The following is a 21,168-nucleotide window of genomic DNA, read 5'->3' as shown; positions in this document are numbered from 1 at the left end:
ACAAAACCTTAGTATGTATCCCTCAGCAATGAATAAATGTATTAAATGTCATACAAGATTTTGGTGTGTCTGTTGGTCCATCATTTTAAGAAGGTTCATGTTTTACAATAAGCATTACTTATTTTGACTCAGCTGTTTTCCCTGTTTCTTTGCTCACTGTTGATTCTTGCTTCCTACTCCATCTAAGTTCACATTTTTCTTGCTTAAGTATGTCCTTAGTAATTCTTTCACTAAAGGCTGTTTGTCTGAAGATGACTTTATTTTGTTATCAATCTTAAATGATCATTTGACATTATAGAATATAAGTTTCCAAATACTTTCCCTCAGCATTTTGAAGATAATATTCCATTGAATTCCAGCATAAATGCTCTTGCTGATGAAAATCTGGATTTACTTCCCTAGAAATAATCTGTCTTTCCCTCAGGTCACTTTTTAATTTTCAGTTGAAATTTTCTGTTCCTTTTGATGTGTATGCAATTAGAACAAAGCAAAAAAATTAAAATGGGCTGCAGAGCTTTCTGATAACACAAAAAACTTAACCATAAAAGAAAACATTGGTAACTGAATTTAATCAAAATTAAAATCTTCTGTTCCTCAAAAGACTTAGGACTATGAAAATGTGAGCCACAGATGGGGGGGGGCAATATTTGCAATACATATTTCTGAGGAAAAATAAATTGGACATGATCAAATTTTTAAGATTGCACCAAAAGACATCAAGAATGTAAAAAGACAACCTATAGAATGGGAGAAAATATTTGCAAGTCGTATATCTGATAAAGGTCTTGTATCCCCAATATGTAAAGAACTCTTATAACTTAATAATAAGACAACCCAATAAAAAATAGGCAAAAGATTGAATAGACTTTTCTCCAAAGACGACATATGAATAGTCAATAAGAACATTAAAAGATTTTCAACATCATTAGTCATCAGGGAAATGCAAATTAAAACCACAATGAAATATCACTAAAACAGCTAAAATTTTAAAAGATGGACAATACCAAGTATTGGTGAGGATGTGGAAGAAGCAGAACTCTCATATATTGCTGGTGGGAATGTAAAATGGCACAACCACCATGGAAAATAAGTTGGCATTTCTTACAAAATTAAATGTACTCACTGTATGACCCAGCAATTCCACTCCTAGGTATCTACTCAAGAAAAATAAAAACACGTCCCAAAATGACAATATAAGAATGTTGATAGCACTTTACTCATAATAGCTGAAAACTGGAAATGCCCCAAATGTCTATCAGCAGTTGAATGGATAGGTGAACTGTAGTATAATCATACAATGGAATACTACTCAGCAATAAAAAAGAATGAACTACTGGTATACAGAGTAACATGGATGAATCTCAGAAACATTATGCTGAGTGAAAGAAGCTAGACATCAGAGTACATACTATATATATTTTTTTACATGAAGTTTTAGAACAAAATTAGCCAATAGTGACTGTATTATCTATTGCTGCATCTGGGTACCTCACAGTCTCTCAAATTGTTGCAATCAAAGTGTCAGGTGGGACTACAGTCTCACCTGTGGGCCTGATTGAGGTTGGTCGGCTTCCAAGCTCACTCATGTGGTGGTTGGCTGGACTCAGTTCCTCGCTGGCTACGGGCCATAGGCCCTCCCACACTTCCTTGCCATGTGGCCCTCTCCATAGGGCAGCTCATAACATGCAGCTAGCCAGCTTCCCACAGAATGAACAAGTGAGAGAGTGCAAGATAGAAGACAGCCTTTTTCGTAACCTATTCTTGAAAGTGACATCTATCATTTTTGTTACATTCTTTTGGTTTTAAGTAAGTCACTAGGTCCAGCCCACACTCAAAGGTTTGAAGACTAGGAGATGGGATCCTTGGGGACCATCTTACAGATCAGACTTAATTTAAAAGTAATGTTTTATATGTAATAATGCAGAATGACCGTGAATGGTATGTATTTTTAGAAGGCTCATGCACTAAAACTCTCATCTTTTGGTTAATGCCTAAAATTCCAGAGAGAGATTCAATCCTTCAGTTTAAAGATTTCATTAGTAAATATAGACTATCAAGGGAGAGTTTTCTTTTGGGCCTGAATAAAAATTACTGTATTTTTATACTGTATTTAGCTAAAATTGGGTATACTATACTTGCCCAAAATCCACTTTGGGTAAAGAAGAGGTTAGGTAAAGAAAGTAGAGAAACAGGGCAGAACTGGTAAGCCCACATAAAATAAAAACAGAACACTTGGCAGTTTTGCCTATAACCAGCAGCCCTGTTGATAGTAGACCAGCTCAGTCTTCTCATATTATGAGTATGTACTGACATTTTTAGTATTTTAGGTTTGTTTCTTGACCTTTTAAAATTGTAAATGTTTGGGCGTTTTTGTTTACTTTCAAGGTGCCACACACTGATTTTCTAATGCTCTTCCAATTTTCTATACCCACTCCTATGATCTTAATTTCTACTTGCATGCTTTTGCTCATGTTAAAATTGTTGTAGAGACTGAATGAGTTAATACATGTATAAAGCACTTAGTACCCCACGTATGTTAAGTACTCAATACTATTAGTATGACTGATGCTGTTGTCCTCTGCTGTTTTGATCTCTACTACCCTCCTCTAATTGGTTCACTTGCCTTCCTCTACACCATTCTGCCTCCTCTTCAAATCCGGCCTGTTTTCTTTTCTGTTCTTCATCTTACACAGTCTCATTGCTACTTGGCCCAACTAAAACTCCTTCTTTTTGCTCCTTACCACATTCCTCACGAGTCAATCTAAATTGTTTTCATTCTCTGAGCAGATGAATCACCTTCTACTTACAGAGAAGACTGAGGTTATCTATGCAAAATCTCTTGTCTCCACTTTAATTTCCCTGCATTCACATTCTCTCTGCTTCATCCACTCTTCTCCCCTCCCTCACAGGAAGGAGCATTCTTCTGTGTAGCTAACCTCTCCATCGCTGTATTTTATTCCATTCTTCAGTTGGGATTAGGCTTGGCTGTAAATAACAGAAAATCCCCAAATGACAGTGGCCTTAAAAAAAAAAAAAAAAAAAAAAAAAACAGACGTTTCTCTCAAGTGAAACAGATCTAAAAGTAGGCTGTTTAGGACTGATATGGCAGCTCCAACAGTTGTCAAGGACCCATGTTTTTTTCTTTCTCACTGCTCTGCCATCCCTAAAGCATGGCCCTCATCCTCACGGCACAACATTGCTGCTTGAAAACCAGGGGACACAACTTTCCAAGGAGTAAACTGAAGTTAAAGACGGCAGGGAGGGGGCCGCCCCGTGGCTTAGCGGTTAAATGCATGCGTTCCGCTGCTGGCGGCCCGGCTTCGGATCCCAGGCACGCACCGACGCACCACTTCTCTGGCCATGCTGAGGCCGCATCCCATATACAGCAACTAGAAGGATGAGCAACTATGACATACAACTATCTACTGGGGCTTTGGGGAGAAAAAGGGAAAAAAAGGAGGAAGATTGGCAATAGATGTTAGCTCAGAGCCAGTCTTCCTCAGCAAAAAGAGGAGGATGGGCATGGATGTTAGCTCAGGGCTGATCTTCCTCACACACAAAAAAAAAAAAGACTGCACGGAGGAACTCCTCTCTTAAAAGATGTCCCTAAAGGGGCTGGCCTGGTGGTGCAGGCAGTTAAGGGCATGCGCTCTGCTGAGGCGGGCCGGGGTTCGCCATTTGGATCCTAGGGGCACACCGATGCACTGCTTGTTGAGCCATGCTGTGGCAGCGTCCCATATGAAGTGGAGGAAGATGGGCACAGATGTTAGCCTGGGGTCAGTCTTCCTCAGCAAAAAAAAAAAAAAAACAAAGAGGATTGGCAGATGTTAGCTGATCTCCTCACACACACACAAAAAAAGTCCCTAAAGAACCACACAACACTTAATTTACATGTAATTGCCCAAAACAGCCACATCTGGCTCCAAGGAAAACTATGAAAGGAGCTATTTAACTGGGTGGCAATGTGCCCACCAAAAAATCGACGCTTTGTTACTTTAAGAAAAAAATTTGTTACTTTTAAGAAAAAAATTGTTTTTCTGTTATAAAGAAGTAAGGGAGAACAGATTTGGTGAGGCACTCATCCTTTCTCACCTCCAATAATACAGTTTACTTACTTCTTCAATCCTCTTCCATTCCCCTCATGTTCCAGCTCTCCACTCTTCATCCCAAAAGAAAATCAAAAAGCTTCTCTTGATTCTGGTCATTCTTTTCCTTTCACTCCAATTTTTTTTTTTTATCGCTCTTCTTTACAATTTCCTTAACACTTCTTTTCTGCTTATTCTCAATCCCTACTCACCATCTCACCGTTAGATTATATAGTTCCCAACTGTCTCCGAGTTCCTGGGGCATTTAACGTATACATCTTTACCGCAACCAACTCTTGAAATTTTATTCATATTTAACTTCACAAATAATACATGATTGTAAAAATATATATATATAATAAATAACGAAAAGTCTCCTTCGGTCACACCCATGGCTACACTGAGACCTTCAGAATTGCTGAACAAATGAGAGGGTGCGTGAAGCAGAAGATGCGATTTTCCCAATTCGTTCGTGTGAAACGGGGACGAGGGCCCTCTATCACTGCGAGTTTCGCAGCCTCCACGAAGGTCTCTCCCTGCAAAAGCCTGGTCTGTTTTCTACGCACTGGAGCGACCGCTAAAACTGTGGCTTTTGAGACCCCCCAGGTCTAACGGGCCCCGCCTCCGTCGGTGGGGCGGAGGCAGGTGCGAGATTCTGGCGAGTTCCGGGATTCACGCGAAAAAAACGAGCCAGGCACTTCTCTGACGCACTTCCGGCGCGCCGGAAGAGAGGCGGGCCGCGGTGGTCGCCGGGGAGTCGGGAGCTGGAAAAATGGTGGTCACCCGATCCGCGCGGCCTCAGGCCAGGGGCCAAGCCACATCGCCTGAAAGCTCCCGGCAGAAGGTAGGAGATCGCAAGGCTCCCTCATTTCTGCTCGCTGCTTCGCAGGGCGGCGCTCAGGGAGGTGGGGCGGCGCAAGGTTCCCGTGGAATGTGGGGAGGAGCGGCGGAAAGGGCCCGAGCTTGCCGCGCGCTGCTGTGTACCAGGCCCCGCGCGAAGGCGTTGGCTTCCTCCTCAGGCGTCACGACGGTCTTGTAAGGCAGTCTTTAGCATGAAACAGAGAGGTTGGAGACCTTGCTGTGGGTAGTTCAGCTCTGTAATGCAGATATGTAGCTCAGGCCTTTTAACCTTACTTTTAACACCGTAATAAGGAGGAATAATTTCAGCCGCCAAGCGTGAGCCTAATTTAGCAGGATTGGAGAAAAGGGCACCGTTTTCACGTGGGAAGGCTGGCCGTGGCCCTACAGCACCTCCTTTTGGCGTGCGGAGGGCTGCAGTGACGCCGCCTGGTGGCTCTCAGGGGCGCTAGTCGTCCGCTGCCTCTTTTCTGATTCTGCGATGAAGGGAGCGGAGCGTTCATTCACTTACGTATGTAAAGCTTAGGGCAGCAACCGATTCCGTTGGTGTGTGTGTGTTCCTAAACACATATTTGACTTTGAGTGGAGAACATTATTTCTTTTCAGTTATTCGTTTTGCTCCCTAAAGTCAGATCCAGGACTTGGGTGAGGCGAGTTAGGGCTGCAAATGTAGCGTGAGATCCAGTATTTAAGTTTTTGATTTTTTTAAATCCTGAGCGGTGGTGGTTTTTGTATTCATGTTGTTTACTGAGTTCTTTAGTGCCCTCTTAAAATTTGCTCCTGAGGGGACTGCCTCACTCACTTTGCCCTTGTCCCAGCCTGACCTAAATTACAGTGCGTTTTCTCTGGCTTACAGAATTCTGCTGCTAAAAGAATTGAAGCATATCCAAAAGGCAGGAAGGAATCTCCATCCGATGACCCAAGTACTGCTGAATCACAGAGCACTAGGAAACGATGTCCAGTCTCTAGAACTCCTAAAACCGGAAGGAGGAAGAGCAGAACTACAGGCTTATTATGTGAGCAAATAGACAAACCATCTACTGACGGAGAGACCTCTGAAGCAGAGTCAACTTGTTCTTCTGTGTCTGAACGCCAGAGTCCCATTTTAAGAATAACTAGAAGAAGGCAGATCTTAATTGCATGCACACCAGTGTCCAGTGCCAGGAAAAGGCTGAAAATAACTCCAATAAATGAGTCTCCTACTGAAGAAGTCTCTGAAGCAGAATCGCATGTTTCAGGTATTTCTAGAATTGTGCTTCCCGCAGTAATAACTACAAGAACCAGGAGAAGTAAGGTTAAATCCCCAACAGATCCCAGCCAAGAATCACATATGGAAGCTATTTCTGATGCTGAGTCATCATGCTCAGACATGTCTTCATTTTCTGGAATTTCAACTAGGAGAACAACCAGGAGTATGCAGAGGAAATTACAGGCACAAACTGAGGAGAAAGATACTAAGATTGTACCAGGAAATGAAAAACAAATCATAGATACACCTATGAATTCAGAAGATTCAGATCCCAAACAAACTTCTCGTTTACTAGCAAGATCTCTTTCTCAGATAAATAGGCCAAATTTCTGTCATAATGAAATGTATAATGACTTTGATGATGATTCTTTCCACGGAAATTCAGAAAAAAAATTAACAGTGCAAAAACGCCGATGTGTTAATATAACAGAGGAAAAACAGGCCAATGTTGCACCTCTCAAAGAAATAATAAAGCAGAATTGTAGGAGTTTAGATGAGGAAGCCAAAGGAATGATAAATGAGGGAAAAGAAATTAATGAAAAAAATTCTCAGTTTAAGAGTCTCTCTGAACTTAGGGACACTAGCATTCAGCACTTACTTTCTCAAAGGCATTCAACCCCCCAAAATAAGAAAACTGCATCAGAGCCCTCAAATCTGAACTGTGAGGCTATAATGAAATCGTTAGCTCAAACATTTGCAGTTGTGGAAGTGGACAGATGGAATGAAAAGAGACAGAGCACCATAAAAACAAGGGACTTGACAGAATTTGGTGATGGTAGTGGCAGTGATGAAGAAGAGTGCACTGTTATAGGTGTCTGTGAAGATACGAACGAAGAAAGGGATGTAGATTTTGAGGGTGAAGACGTGAACAAAGAAAGGGATACAGATTTTGAGTGTGACACCAAACTATACAGGTCTGAGTTCAACACATCTCAGGATAAAGGTGATTCTGTTTTATTAGTTCTCAGCAGTGATGAAAGCCAGCACTCCAAAAACAGTGAGAATGAAGAGGACACTGTGTGTTTTGTTGAAAATAGTGGTCAAAAAGAGTCATTAAATGAAGACTTGGAAAATACGTTGTGTGACAATGCGCTGTTTGTGATCGACACAACTCCTGGATTGAGTGCTGATAAAAATTTTTACTTGGATGAGGAAGACAAGACAAGTGAGGTTGCCATTGAAGAAGAAAAAGAAGAGGAGGAAGAGGATGAAAAAAGTGAAGAAGAACCATCAGACAGTGACAAAAATAAAGATAGTGAATTTAGTGATGAAGATGACTTACTAAACGGCACAAAGTCTAAACTGTAAGTTTTACCTTTATTTTTAAAAGTGTTTTTGGTACATAAGTGGCTAGTTTACCATAAAAATATTAACTGTTAGAAAGCATGGGAATTGAGAAAATTACTGCCTCGAGTTCTTTATGGAAAAGCTCTTTTATCCAGCATTTTCCTCGTCTCTGTGGGTGCCTTTGTTAGTCATATTTTTTCCACCAATGAGAGCTAAAAATGCTCCTTTTGATGATATGTTAGAAATCCTCTGTTAAGATTTTCCTGCATGATGGTTAAGAGCAACATAAAATGGAAGGAAAGTAACTTGTTTTTTTCTATATGTTGATTGTAGAGAAATTGAAAAATTTAGAATAGCGTGAGAAAAATAATCGCCTATAATCCCATCTATCTCTCATTGAAAAGTGCTAATGTTTGGGGCTATGTCTTTAGTTTCATTTTTTTCTGTTTTAAATTTGTTGTCGCTAGGCACAGGCCCCTGGAGGCAGTGTATCCACTGGAGATACTGGCATCCATGTAAGGAACTGTACATTAACAGATCCCAGTTTTCTCTCTAAACCAATGAAAATCAATCTCTGAGGCTAGACTTAGGCATACATATTTTTTAAAAGTCGCTCTCCTCTACTGGAAAATTCTAATATACATTCAGGGTTGAGAATTCCTGACAAGGCATTGCAATAGAATGGTTTCACTTTCCAATAGGGGTTGATTATCAAAGCTTTCAACTGCTCAGTTTATGTGAATAATCAGGGAAGAAAGTGTACTTGCTTATAAAAAGGACCCTTCAGTGATGTAAAGTAGAAATTCTCATTACATAAATAAAGCAGGAACCCAGGCCAACTGCAGAAGATTCTGATTTGCTAGGTCTGGGGTGTGACATTTATATTTTTAAAAAGCTCCAATGGGAAATATGGATGCTCATCATTGTTTAAAACTCACTGATTTAGAGGCACTACCAAATGCCCTTAGTTACCCAGAAAAACATTCTAAGTTTGGATAACTTGGAAGTTCCAAATAGAAGAATTTGTCCTACTGGTTTTAGAGATGGAGGTATGTGCATGTATTAACTCACTACCTATATATCAAGTTGATACATTGCCAGAGGATCTCTTTTCTGTAATTCTTTTCTTTATGAAATCTATTGGCATGTTGTATGGCCTTAATCCTCTTTAAGAAAATCTAGGGAATAAATTTGGATGTGCTCCCAAAAAGCTTTTTTGTTTAATTCATTATTCATCCCAGAATTTTCTTCTAAATGACTTTACTAGATTTAAAATATACATTTGTTCACAGTTTTTCAGAAACTCTACTGTAAAAGTAAGGGTTTTTTGGTCCTTGACAGTAAAAGGGAAGAGAAAGAAAAAAGTGGTTTTAAAAATACCGTCTTCATTTGTTTCCATTTTGATTTAGTTACTTGATCTTGAAGTGATCATTTCTCTTTCAGTCTGAAGTTGACAAGCAGCAGCATAGACCCTGGTTTGAGTATCAAGCAATTGGGTGGTTTGTATATTAATTTCAGTGCAGACAAACTACAGTCGAACAAGAGAACCCTAACACAGATCAAGGAGAAAAAGAAAAATGAGGTAAGTTACGTGAAGCGTCCTGTTGGTTTTCATAGAACTAATCAGTCACTTCTAGAAATGATTAGTCCTTGGTAAGAGACTAATTTTCCTACAGTGAAACCACATTAGCCTACTGTACTCCTTTTTTTCCCCTCTTTCTAGAACAATCATTTCTTTTTATAAAATCCCAGGTATAAAAGATGACACTTGAAAAATAAAGTAATACAGGATTAATGTTCCTCTTCTTGCACCCACCAGTTACAATCCCAGGGGTTGTGTTTTCTTCTCTTTTTCTTGCTATACTTTTAGTTATTAATTGTTCTGAACCCTGTTGAAAATCTGAAAGCTGTGAGTGCCCACCTCCCCCACCAGGAAAAAGTGCACATGCAAACGTAGACATGAAATTGTACATTAATTTCAGAAGGAAATTAGAAAGTAGGTAACTTCATCCAAACCCTCAGCTTCAGCTGCCACCTTGCTTGGCTTCCTCTTAAATCTGTCTTTTCTAGCCTTGCTGCCTCTTTAGGTTGTCTGTTCATTCAGATGTCCTCAGGCACTTGACCTGGCTAATTGCTAATTGCCCTCCTTTTGTATTCTCTATCCTGGTTAATGATGCCAAAATCTCTTTCCCTTTTGCAGTCAGTTACTAAGCCTAGGGAACAGTACTTACGTACTGTACTTTCTGTTCTGTTCCCTCCTTTTTGCCCTGCTGTCACTGGCTAGTGCTAGCCTTTAGTTTTCACCTAGAGTACTGCAGTATAACCTCTTTACTCTGTTCTTCAAGCCATTCTCCATACTCTTGCTAGAGTTCTCTTTCTGAAAACACAAATCTGGCCATGATATTCCCCTGTTTAAGGCCTTCATGGTTCCTCAGAGCCTTCAAGGTGCCTCTGTACCTCCAGCTCTGACGTCCACCTGCTGTCTTCTTGCCATCGAAGACTACTGTGGTCCCTCAACGTACCTGTTCTTTCCCGGGCCAATGCAGATCATGGATCACTGCCTTTGGAAAGCATTCTTGGACCCAAATCCTTCCCCCTGCCTCCTCTGTGCTTCTGCAACACCCAAAATAGATCTGGTTTATTATTGATCATGTAGTGTAATTGTTAACTTACTGTCTTTTATCTTTGTATTCCTAAAACAGGATTTCTCAACTTCAGCAATACTGGTGTTTTGTGCTGGATAATTCTTTGTTGTGGGAGGATATTCTGTGCATTGTAGGAGGTTGAGCATCCCTAGCCTCTACCCACCAGATGCCTGTAGCATTCACCCTCCCCGCCATACACACACCAAAAATGTCTTTAGACGTTACCAATTGCTGCCAGTTGAGAACTACTGTCCTGGATCTTAGTATAGTACTTGACACACAGCAAGCTCTTAATAATATGTTAAATAAATGCTATGCTCTTTTCTGAGTGGTAGGAAAGTCTAGACTGCTATTATACTACCAAGAAACTTCTGGGCCTGAAACTGAATTGGGAGTTTCTGAATTGATAGTTGATTTCTGAAATGATAATTTCAAATGTTACTGACAAAATTAATATTTGCTATATTTCTATGAACTATTTTGAGGGCTAAGGAGCCATCTTCTTTAGTTCTTGAACTGGGGGAAATGACTAATTACCCTGAAGCTCCTTTTAGGCACATAAACAGTATTATGACAATGTTTAATCATCCTAGGCAAGTAAAAAAAATGCAGAAGTTGTTTAGGAAGAGATTAACAGATTTCACTACACAAAATTTTAAAACTTATGCAATTAAAAACTCCTTAACAGGGGCCAGCCTGGTGGTGCAGTGGTTAAGTGCGTGCGCTCCCCTTCGGTGGCCCAGGGTTCACAGGTTCTGATCCTGGGTGTACACTGACGCACTGCTTGTAAAGCCATGCTGTGACGGCATCCCATATAAAGTAGAGGAAGATGGGCATGGATGTTAGACCAGGGCTGATCTTCCTCAGCAAAAAAGAGGAGGAGTGGCATCGGATGTTAGCTCAGGGCTGGTCTTCCTCACAAAAAAAAAATTTCTTTTAAATTAAAAAAAAAAAACACCTTAAAGACAAGTAAAAGACCATAGATTAATATCACTAAGATAACAATACATTTCTACAAATTAATAGGAACACAGCCCTATATAAAAATGAAAAAGAACCCCAAAAAGTACAGGCATTCCACAGTAGAGGACACAGCTAATAAATACACAAAAAGATGATCAACAGCAAACGAAAACTGCCATGAGGCACCAGTGACAACATACAAAAAGATACTACCCAGTGTTGGTAGCACCGTGAAAAAAAGGGCATGAGTAACTTAGTAGAAGTTGATACTAGTTCAATGCCAGGCAATTTAGCAGTACCTGTCAAAATTTAAAGGCCACATTTTGGAATCTTTTTTACAGAAATAGTCGCAAGTGTGCAGAGATGATGTTTACAATGTTTAGGAAAAAAGTTTAATGGAGACTGTTAAACTAAATGTCAGAAGAAAAATTATGGTGCATAACAGCTATTAAAAAGAATGAAGTCGATCTACGTATGAACTGACATTGAAAGAGTATCTAAGATACATTGTTGAGTTGCAAAAAAGCAGATTTTGTCTAGATAGGATGATCTCATTAGTATAACATAGGAAGTATATGTTGTTTAATCGAAGTCTGTATTGCTCTTCTTATTCTATTAACAGTCTAGCTAGTCTCCTCAGATCACAGGAAGCTGTTTTACCAACATCAAAAGAACTTATTAAAGACTCAGGTTTTATTCAGGGATTTCAAGAGCCTTGTGGCATTGTTTCTAATGTCTTTATTTTCCAGTTGTTTGGTGCAGGTGGCTGGGTGCAAACTAGTAAATACAAGTGGACACATTAAATCTGATGGGTGCAAATTCAGATTAGAAAAAGAAATTTGAGGTGAATATTGATTTTATAGATTTCCTAAAATAATCCTTTAGTTTTCTCCTACAACATTTTTATTGTAATATAATTTACAAATTTAAGGACAGGAACAAGTTTGCAATAGTATGTCTGTGTATTAAAAAAGGTTAATATATTTGGAGTAGTCTTCAGTGTGAGAAATGTTTCCCATATAAGGCAAAAATGTTGAAAAAATTATATGACATTCTGACATTATTTTAAAACCAATTTCTTATTTTTATAGCTTCTGCAAAAAGCCGTCATTACACCTGATTTTGAAAAAAACTACTGTGTCCCACCATATCGTGAATCAAAGTATCAACTTCAGAAAAAACGCAGGGTAAGTACAGTGATTCTTATTTAGAATGTTTAGATGTGTTAGACTATATATGTTCAGCTTATACAACAGGGTTGTACAATTAAAATATCTGTATTTCCAAAGAAAATTATCACAGATATCTAAGGGCCCATAAGATATGGTTCCATAGACATATTTTATATGGATTTTCACAAAGTGAAAAGTGTACCAAGTGGTGCACATAGACACAGCTTCTATTTTTCCCTTTCTTAAAAGCTATGACAGCCAGCATATAGGGTCACTGTCCACATCTGTTGGTTTATAGGTACTGTTCACTAAAGGCGAGGAACTCGGTTGCAGGCTGTTGTAGAAGACTTGATGTAGCCAACTAAAAACCCCGGTCTGTTCAGTCTGCCAAATGAGAGGACAGAAACTATTTTGTTTAGTAAAATATTGAAGATTGCTTCCATCTGCCATTTCAATTAATAAGCATAAAAAAGTTATCAAGAGAGCTTGGAGGAATTTGAGGATGGTACTCCAGTAATACCTTGTCACTAATATGGAGCACCCTGGCACGTGGTAGGCACTCCATAATATTTGTTGTATGAATGAAATAAAAAATAAAATTAAGCAAATAACTTGCTAAGAGTTTTCAAAAGAACAAAGTTTTGGTTTATTTTAGAAATAATACAAATTTCTGGACTGTTGGAGTAAGTGACTTTCTGAGACACCTGAGTGACTGAATAAAAGTGTTAATATTTACATAAAATCTCCAGAAGTGAAAATGTTTTTATACATTGTCTCTTGTGTAGGCTACTTTAAACAATAAAAATTGAAGCTGTGGGTTATTCACCCTGCAAGTCAGCAGTTCTTACTAAGATACAAAATAAATTTTAAGGAGCCCTCATTTATGAAACTGGTAATGCTGTGCCTAATTCTCAAAAGAGAAATCACTTTTGTGATTGAAGTCCTTTTATGAAAGATGAATCTGGAGACTAGTACATTCTGTAAAGTAATCTTATTTGTTTTTAATTCATGAAATTTTCTGTGTGTATAATTTTGGGGGAAATGAGGTATAATTTATACACTGTTTAATTTAAATCAGAATTTTCTCTTTGTTTTTGAAATCTGAATTTCAGAAAGAGCGACAAAAAACAGCAGGTGATGGCTGGTTTGGTATGAAAGCTCCAGAATTGACAGATGAACTAAAAAATGATCTCAAAGTACTGAAGATGAGAGCTAGCATGGACCCAAAAAGGTTTTACAAGAAAAATGATAGGGATGGCTTCCCCAAGTACTTCCAGGTATGAAGGAAACAGAATAATGGTGGTGATGTTGATGGATTTTAGTTTGGAAAGCACTATAGTGATATGTTTACTCTTAAAATAGATGAATATTTACCATACACATCTGCTTAGGCCATGTAATACTGGCCAGAACCCAAATCAGACAGCCACCAGCTTGTACAGTCGTGTGCCGCATAACAACATTTTGGTCAGTGACGGACCGAATATATGACAGTGGTCCCATAAATTGGTACCATATAGCCTAGGTGTGTAGTAGGCTACACCATCTGGGTTTTTGTGAGTACACTCTATGATGTTCACACAGCAACAAAATTGCCTAATGATGCATTTCTCAGAATGTATCCCTGTGGTTAAGTGACGTGTGACTGTAATGGCTTTCCATATAGAGAGTCGTCGTTGCAATTGGTAACTGCGTTTCCAGGTCAACTCTCTAAAAGTTGTGGAACCTATAAGACAGTGTACCATATATGAATAGTACTAGCCTAAGAGCAAGAATCCTTAAAGATGGAGGAGGAAAGAGGGAATCATTTGCACCAAACTCTTCTTTTCCACGTAGAGGGACATCCCCAGACAAATTCTGAAAATAGGTTAAAAGTTGGTTTTCAAAGTGTTTTCAGATGAAAGTCCAGTTGATTTCATCCTCTGGTAGCTCTCAAGTTCATTTTGTTCTTCTTGACTACCTTTCTTGTCACTCATGTGGATTACCATAATAGTCCTTTGCCTCCAGGTCTGCTCTCCCTTCTAGTTCATCCTTCATATTGTAGCCAGTCATCTCTTCTAAAAACAACCCATTTGTTCATGATACACTACTGCTCAGTGATATTACAGATATCATTCAATGATACCTTCAGTGATTTTTTTTTTTCCTCCCCAAAGCCCCATTACTTGGTTGTATATGCTAGTTGTAAGTTGTTCTAGCTCTTCTATGTGAGCCACTGCCACAGCATGGCAACTGACAGATAGGTGGTGTGGTTCTGCGACTGGGAAGTGAACCCAGGCCGCCGAAGCTGTGAGCACTGAACTTGAACCACTAGGCATCAGGGCTGGCTCTTCAATGATTCTTTATGATCTATAGGATAGAGTGTGTACCCCTTAATGTGGCCCTTCACAATCTGCACCCAAACCAGTTCCCCAACCCTTCTTTTGTCACATAGTCCTCTTCAGCTTACACGTTTAGCTATTCTCAGAATATGCACCGACTGGTCTTGGCATTCTGATTTTGCATGTGCTTGCCTCTGCCATGCTTGCTTGGTGAAATTTTACCTATCCAAATCCAAGCTAAAATGTCATCATTTGTGAAATCTTTACCTCCCTTAGGTAGAATTGGTCACTTAGTTTTCAGAGCATTGATAATGTTTTGTTCAGCGTAATATTATGTTATGCTTTAGTTTTTCAGTTACCTCTCTGCAGGTCTCGTTAAGACTATGGGCTCCTTGTTGACAAGGACCAGATGTTCTTTGTTTCCCTAACACCTAGCACAGTGCCTGGCACATAGAAGACACTGTAAATTTTACTTGGTTGAATGTATGAACAAATGCAGAGTGATCACTAAGTAGGTTCTAAGCTGGCAGCATTTATGATAACCTAACCTAGGAGATCAAATAGGTAGGTAGTAGAATTTATGTGTCAATTTCATTAAATTGGAAAACTAAAACAAAAGAGTTTGTATTGTCTTCCATTTTTCTCCTCTAGTTACACTAGTCATCAAGAATTTACTGTCTAGCACTAAATTATATAAAAAGAATTTTGGATTTACTATAAACTCAATGAAGAAATGTCATTAGTAGGATCCAGTGCCAGTTGAATGGGTGATTTAGTTTTGCTTTAAAAGATGGAAAAACTAACTTTAATATTGGTATAATGTAAGCTTGTGTGTTCCATTCCTTTCTATAAATATACTTTGTTAGAGCTATCCTGAAATATGAAGGCAACTTGGCATTCAGGTATTGCATGACTTATTTCAATCAATTGTTCATAGATTGGAACCATTGTTGACAATCCAGCTGACTTCTACCATTCACGAATTCCCAAGAAACAAAGGAAGAGAACTATTGTGGAAGAGCTGCTGGCTGATTCTGAGTTCAGAAGGTAAAGGAATTTATGTTTCACTTTATAATATGTATGCTTTCCTTTAGAATATGCATAAACTTTTAAAATTTCAGATTATTTTTAAATGCTTGAGCACAGAGTTTCTCAACCACAGCACTATTTACATTTTGGACAGGATACTTCTTTATTGGGGGGACTATCTTGTGCATTGTAAGATGTTTAACAGCATCCCTGGCCTCTACCCCACTATATGCCAGTCGTCCCCGCCCCCCAACTCATGACAATCAAAAATGTCTCCAGACATTTCCAAATGTCCCCTGCAGGCATAAGCATTCCCAGTTTAGAACCACTGCTTCAGAGGGAAGTTTGAAAGTATGTGACTGGCTAGAGGAGAATGAGCCTGCAAAGGAGACTGGGAAAGAATAGCCAAGGGGGCATTAAGAAAACCAGGAGGGCACAGGATCATAGAAGTCAAAGAAAGAGAGTGTTATAAGCAGGTATAAGCTGGAGGGAGTGGTTAACAGGAATAAATGCTGCTGAGAGATCAAATGAGATAAGAACTAAAACCTTCCTTTGGATTTAGTTACATGGAAGTCACAGTAACCTTGGCAGAAGGAGTTTTAGGGGAGTGATGGGGAGGAAACCAGACTGGAGAGGACCAGAAAGTGAGTTGAAAATGAAGAAATGGAGACAACTCTGAAGAAGTTTGGCTGTGAATAGGGAGAGAGACGCAGAGCGAATGGATGTGGAGTTCGAGGTTTTTTAAGATGGGAGCAATTTGAGTATGTTTAAATGTCTTTAAAGCAGCTGTGTATATATTATAGGAAATTTAAAAGCATACCTCATATAGAAACCTCTGGTGAACTTCCAGATTGGTTTAATAGCAAAAGTGAAAATATTTATCAAGAGTTTTAGGGCCAGCCCAGTGGTGTAGTGGTTAAGTTTGCGCGCCCTGCTTTAGTGGCCCAGTGTTTGCAGGTTCAGATCCCAGGTGCAGACCTACACACCACTTATCAAGCCATGCCATGGCAGGCACCCCACATATAAAGTAGAGGAAGATGGGCACGGATGTTAGCCCCGGGCCAATCTTCCTCAGCAAAAGGAGGAGGATTGGCAACGGATGTTAGCTCAGGGCTAATCTTCCTCACCAAAAAAAAAAGTTTTACAAATAATGTAGATTGTAGGCATGGAAAATAAATTTAACTCAAGTGTTATGTAAGCTATTTAATGAGTCTGGGTAATGGTAAAAATTTTAGAAAGGAACAATGCTCTTTTCTCACTTAACTCCTCTCCCCTTGGAAATCTCACCCCCACAGAGCTTTAATTATAGTCTGTATACTGTTGACTTCCGAATGTATATGTCTAGTCTAGATCTCTCCTGAGTCCCTACTGACATTTCCAACTGCTGCCTCAGGAACATCCACTAGGTATCTCACAAGCACCTCTGGGAGCTAACTTGTGGTCTTTCCTGACCCCACCCTCCCTGTACAATCTGATCCTTTCCCAGTGCTCTGTATCTCATGACTGAACGGCACCACCATCCATCCTTCCTTCTCCTTTTAATCCCATATGCAGACTGTCCAAGTCCCTCCCATTTTCCTATCTCTAAAGCCTCTCTCTTTCTCCATCCCTACAGAGATGTGGTGCAAGCTGATTGAGTCTTTGCTTACCTAAGTGTTAACCATATGTTGCGGATAAAAATTGACCTACATTTTGTAGTCTTGATGATGGCAATGTCAGAAATCACAGCAATGTTGATAGTGCTTTCACTAAAAAATAATCTTAGAATAAGGAAGTTGGAGCAGTAAACTAGACATTTAGTAGAATCCAACTCATAAATTGTGGGTTAGAGGTCACCATATCAGTTCATTGTTTCCCATACTTCACTCATGGAATCATATTTTCACGATGTTTGCATTTTCTGTATACTGCCTACTTTATTTTAAAAGGAAACTTTATATTGCTGCTGTGAATGGGTTTGTTGGCTTATATTTTTTCTAATACACATTAAGATAAATATATCCTTTAAAATGAGTATTGTCTGTGTATCACCTAAATTTACATACCACACTGTGTGAAACACTCTACTAGCCCATCTCTCCATGGAATGTTTAATCCCCTCTACAACATTCTACTCGAGGTTTTCTGGCCTCTGAACACTTTGGGATAGAGAACTTCACTGAACATATTTAATACATCATATATTCATTAGTAGGAATGTCCTGGGACAAAAGAAATGTGTGTGATATATAGGAGAAAACATACTTTTCTATGTTGTATATGGTTTTTGGTTTTCTTCCTTTTTACTCTAACCTTAGGTTTGTTAACAAAAGTCTATAAAAAACAAAACAAAACCCCAAAGTTGTGCTGCTGACTTCTTGTGGAATTGAGTGAGCTGTAAAGTTGTAAAAGGCTTAAATAGCTCCTGTTTTAAAGAGAATATTAGCTAATCCTCAGCTTTAATAATGTGAAAACAGATTTATATAACACAGTGAAAGTGCTTTAGAACAAAGGAATTTTATATGTTTAGAGAATTTTTAACTTTTCCTAATTAACTGTGTACTGACAGCCCTTCTTTTGTTGAAGCTTCTAGCTACTACATCATTATTTTTCTGTAATGAATAGTGCTTCTGTGTTTCCAAAGCCCAGTGGGGAAATATAGTCTATAGCAGCAATTCTCTGATCTGAAGATGCCTTTAAACTCTTAAAAATTATTGGAGACCCAAAGAACTTTTGTTTTATGGGTTACATTTATCAATATTTACTATAATGGAAATTAAAATCAAGAAACTTTAAAAATATTCACTTTAAAATAACAAATCCAATACGCATTAAGTATCTTCATGAATAAAACAAAAATAATTTAGTGCAAATCTCTTTAATGTCCGGCTTAAAGACAGTTGGAGCCTCATATCTGCTTCTGTATCAGTCTGCTGTGATTCCACACATTGTGTAGCCTCTGGAAAATTCCATGTACACTCATGAGAGAATGAGAGTGAAAAAGGCAACTAATGCCTTAGTATTCTTGTGAAAATAGTTTCTACTTATTGACCCCTTGAAAGGCTCTTATTCTTGGACCACACTTTGAAAACCATTGGTCTGTGACACATTTCTTAAGGTTCTAAGAAGTAGATGGTGTGTTTTTAGGTAGGTGTAAACTTTGTTTTCCTTAGTCCTTATTTTTACATTTTTATCCCACAAAAATGGGACATTTTTGTCATCTGGTAGCTGGAAGGAGTGCATGGGTCTCCAGTGGCTCAAAGTTTTCAAAAGCCCTCCCTCTCCAGTTGCCATGTTTTTCTCACTAGACTGCAAGCTCTTTGAGGGCAGGGACTACGGCTGTCTGGTTCACTGCTGGGTCCCCAACTCCTAGTGTGGCTCCTTACACATGGTGGAACTTAGTATAAAGGTGATAGAAAGAGAAAATGCAAAAAAAAAAATTTGAGATTTAGCACCTCCCCCCCCCACCCCGGTCCCCCCAGGTTACATTAACTTCTAATGTCTGATGTGTCATACTTTAGAACTTAAAGGTTTGGTTTTTCTTTTTAGATATAACCGAAGGAAGTACTCAGAGATCATGGCTGAAAAAGCAGCAAATGCAGCAGGAAAGAAGTTTCGAAAGAAGAAGAAATTTCGCAATTAAGATTCACCAAGCAAACCACAATATTTTACATCTCCCCTTTATTTATTTAGTAAAGATGTTTTGAAAACGAACACCATCACATAAATTAACATAGACTGGCCCTATTTATATGTAGGGGATTTCTGTTTGGAAAAAGTTGATTTGAGAGAGAATCAGTCACTTGCCCTTGGAATAAAAATAGATGTGTCCAGGGCTGGCCCCGTGGCTTAGCGGTTAAGCACGTGCGCTCCGATGCTGGCGGCCAGCGTTCAGATCCCGGGCGCGCACCGATGCACCGCTTCTCCGGCCATGCTGAGGCCGCGTCCCACGTACAGCAACTAGAAGGATGTGCAGCTATGACATACAACTATCTACTGGGGCTCTGGGGGAAATAAATAAATAAATAAATAAATAATGTAAAAACAAAACAAAAAAATAGATGTGTCTACAAAAGACCTGCCCATGCTCAGACCTTTGAGGGGTAAAAGGAAAAGAACTTCAACCATTTTAAGATAACATTTTTGGAAAGTTTTCAATGCTTGGTTATTTAAAGAAATTTGAATTAAAAGACATTTAGAAGGTACAAAGTTTGCTAACATTTAAAAAACTTTAAAATAATATCAGAGATATAAACAATATTAATTAATATGTAGGGGTGTGTAGGGTGGGGGAGATGGTAGACAGAAATGCTCTTTTGTCAGCTGCAAATTCAGGTCCAGAAAATTGGTGAAGTTGGGATACAGAGATCTTGCTTGTTGCCAGCATAAAAGTCATAGTTGAAACCAAAGGAATAAGTGTGTTCTTAGAGCAAATGTGTGTTCACATATGACCCAAGAACTAAAGAAAGGTATAAAAAGGACTTAAAGGACTACCTAGAAAGTTTGGGTTAAAGGTAAAAGAATCAGGAGAGCAGTTTTCCTTCCTTAGCAACTGAAACGGGGGGAAAGATTCATTTTACCGAGATTCAGTGTTGTGTTCCAAGTGAAATAGGATTGAATCAATATAATTTACCTTGGCCAGGAGGTAAAGTGGCCCAGCTTCTCTCGTCTCCAGTGGCAGAAGTATGCATTCTGGCTAAGCTATTTACAGCACCCAAGGAGTGCTGGTCATTTCTATTAATGCTTCTTGGTGAGTTGTTGCTTTCTTTACGCCATTTATGGGGCCTCTCTTTTCCCAGCATATTGCTTCCTTGTGATTTCAGTACATGTGAAATCTTGTATTTTGTATTTACTGCTTGGGATCACAAGCAACCTAGTAATAAAACTGACAATGACATTTGTAGTGGAGTTGGGATGTTTCTGTATAAATTCTTTTATAGAAAAACTGATTCCAAGAATATTAAGTTTTACCTTCTACTGTATAAAATAAAGATCTGCTATGAGAAAAATATCAAAACAAGAAATAAGTTAATTTACCCTTTACACATTCTTCCAGAAGGAGACATTAGCAGAACATTTCTTCAACTTATGCTACTATGCCATAGGAAAACTGAAAGTTGTCAGTCATTTGGTATGACGTTTCTCTGCACAGTTGAGAACTTAACCCAGTTTTTCTCAGGCTCAAGGTGTGGGTCAACTTACCTACCATAAGATTTCCATGTTGGTTTCTGACTCATGAATGCTAGAATAGATTAAATTACTTGGTACTTCAAAATTGTGGTTATGACAAATATTTACCATATTAGATAATGCATTTTACAGGGAAAATGAGATTAGTGACCTCTAATCTTTCCCACACAAGACAGCGTTAGAGCTTTCTGGACTGGAAGGCAGTAATGGGGAAAGAGCACGGAGCCTAAGTGCTAAGTCCAGCGTGTGTCACTAACGCACCTGGAGGTCCTCGCAGTATGTGTTTTGAGTATTTACATTTAGTTACATTTTAACATCCATGCTCTTTTCTGTTTTATCTCCATTGATTCATTTTTAATTTTATGTATTTTTGTAAGCCACTTAACTTGG

The 21,168-nt window shown here is 38.9% G+C and overlaps 1 protein-coding gene and 1 long non-coding RNA gene across 2 annotated transcripts; one reads left to right on the top strand and one right to left on the bottom strand.

Moving 5' to 3' along the window:
* Nucleotides 1-1,194: 1,194 nt before the first annotated feature.
* On the bottom strand, nt 1,195-5,175 carry LOC131404175 (uncharacterized). The gene is made up of 2 exons (XR_009219739.1): nt 4,116-5,175; nt 1,195-3,020 (listed from the first exon to the last, which is right to left on the bottom strand). It is a non-coding gene; the product is annotated as an uncharacterized LOC131404175 (long non-coding RNA).
* Nucleotides 4,831-20,496, top strand: DNTTIP2 (deoxynucleotidyltransferase terminal interacting protein 2). The gene is made up of 7 exons (XM_058538567.1): nt 4,831-4,929; nt 5,800-7,496; nt 8,923-9,061; nt 12,179-12,274; nt 13,372-13,536; nt 15,518-15,627; nt 19,138-20,496. The coding sequence occupies exons 1-7, from the start codon at nt 4,858-4,860 to the stop codon at nt 19,229-19,231; spliced, it is 2,373 nt and encodes a 790-aa protein (XP_058394550.1). The 5' UTR covers nt 4,831-4,857; the 3' UTR covers nt 19,232-20,496.
* The last annotated feature ends 672 nt before the right edge of the window (nt 20,497-21,168 follow it).

Source organism: Diceros bicornis, chromosome 4 (assembly GCF_020826845.1).
Source record: "Diceros bicornis minor isolate mBicDic1 chromosome 4, mDicBic1.mat.cur, whole genome shotgun sequence".
Lineage (NCBI taxonomy): Eukaryota > Metazoa > Chordata > Mammalia > Perissodactyla > Rhinocerotidae > Diceros > Diceros bicornis.
Note: the sequence above shows the minus strand (reverse complement) of the source record. Positions and strands in the feature narration are given on the sequence as shown.

Excerpts from the sequence above, each read along its gene's own strand:
- DNTTIP2 (XM_058538567.1), top strand. The coding sequence starts at position 4,858 with ATGGTGGTCACCCGATCCGCGCGGCCTCAGGCCAGGGGCCAAGCCACA. Across the intron at positions 7,497-8,922 it reads AACGGCACAAAGTCTAAACT|TCTGAAGTTGACAAGCAGCA; the intron begins GTAAGTTTTACC and ends TTTCTCTTTCAG. Across the intron at positions 12,275-13,371 it reads AACTTCAGAAAAAACGCAGG|AAAGAGCGACAAAAAACAGC; the intron begins GTAAGTACAGTG and ends TCTGAATTTCAG.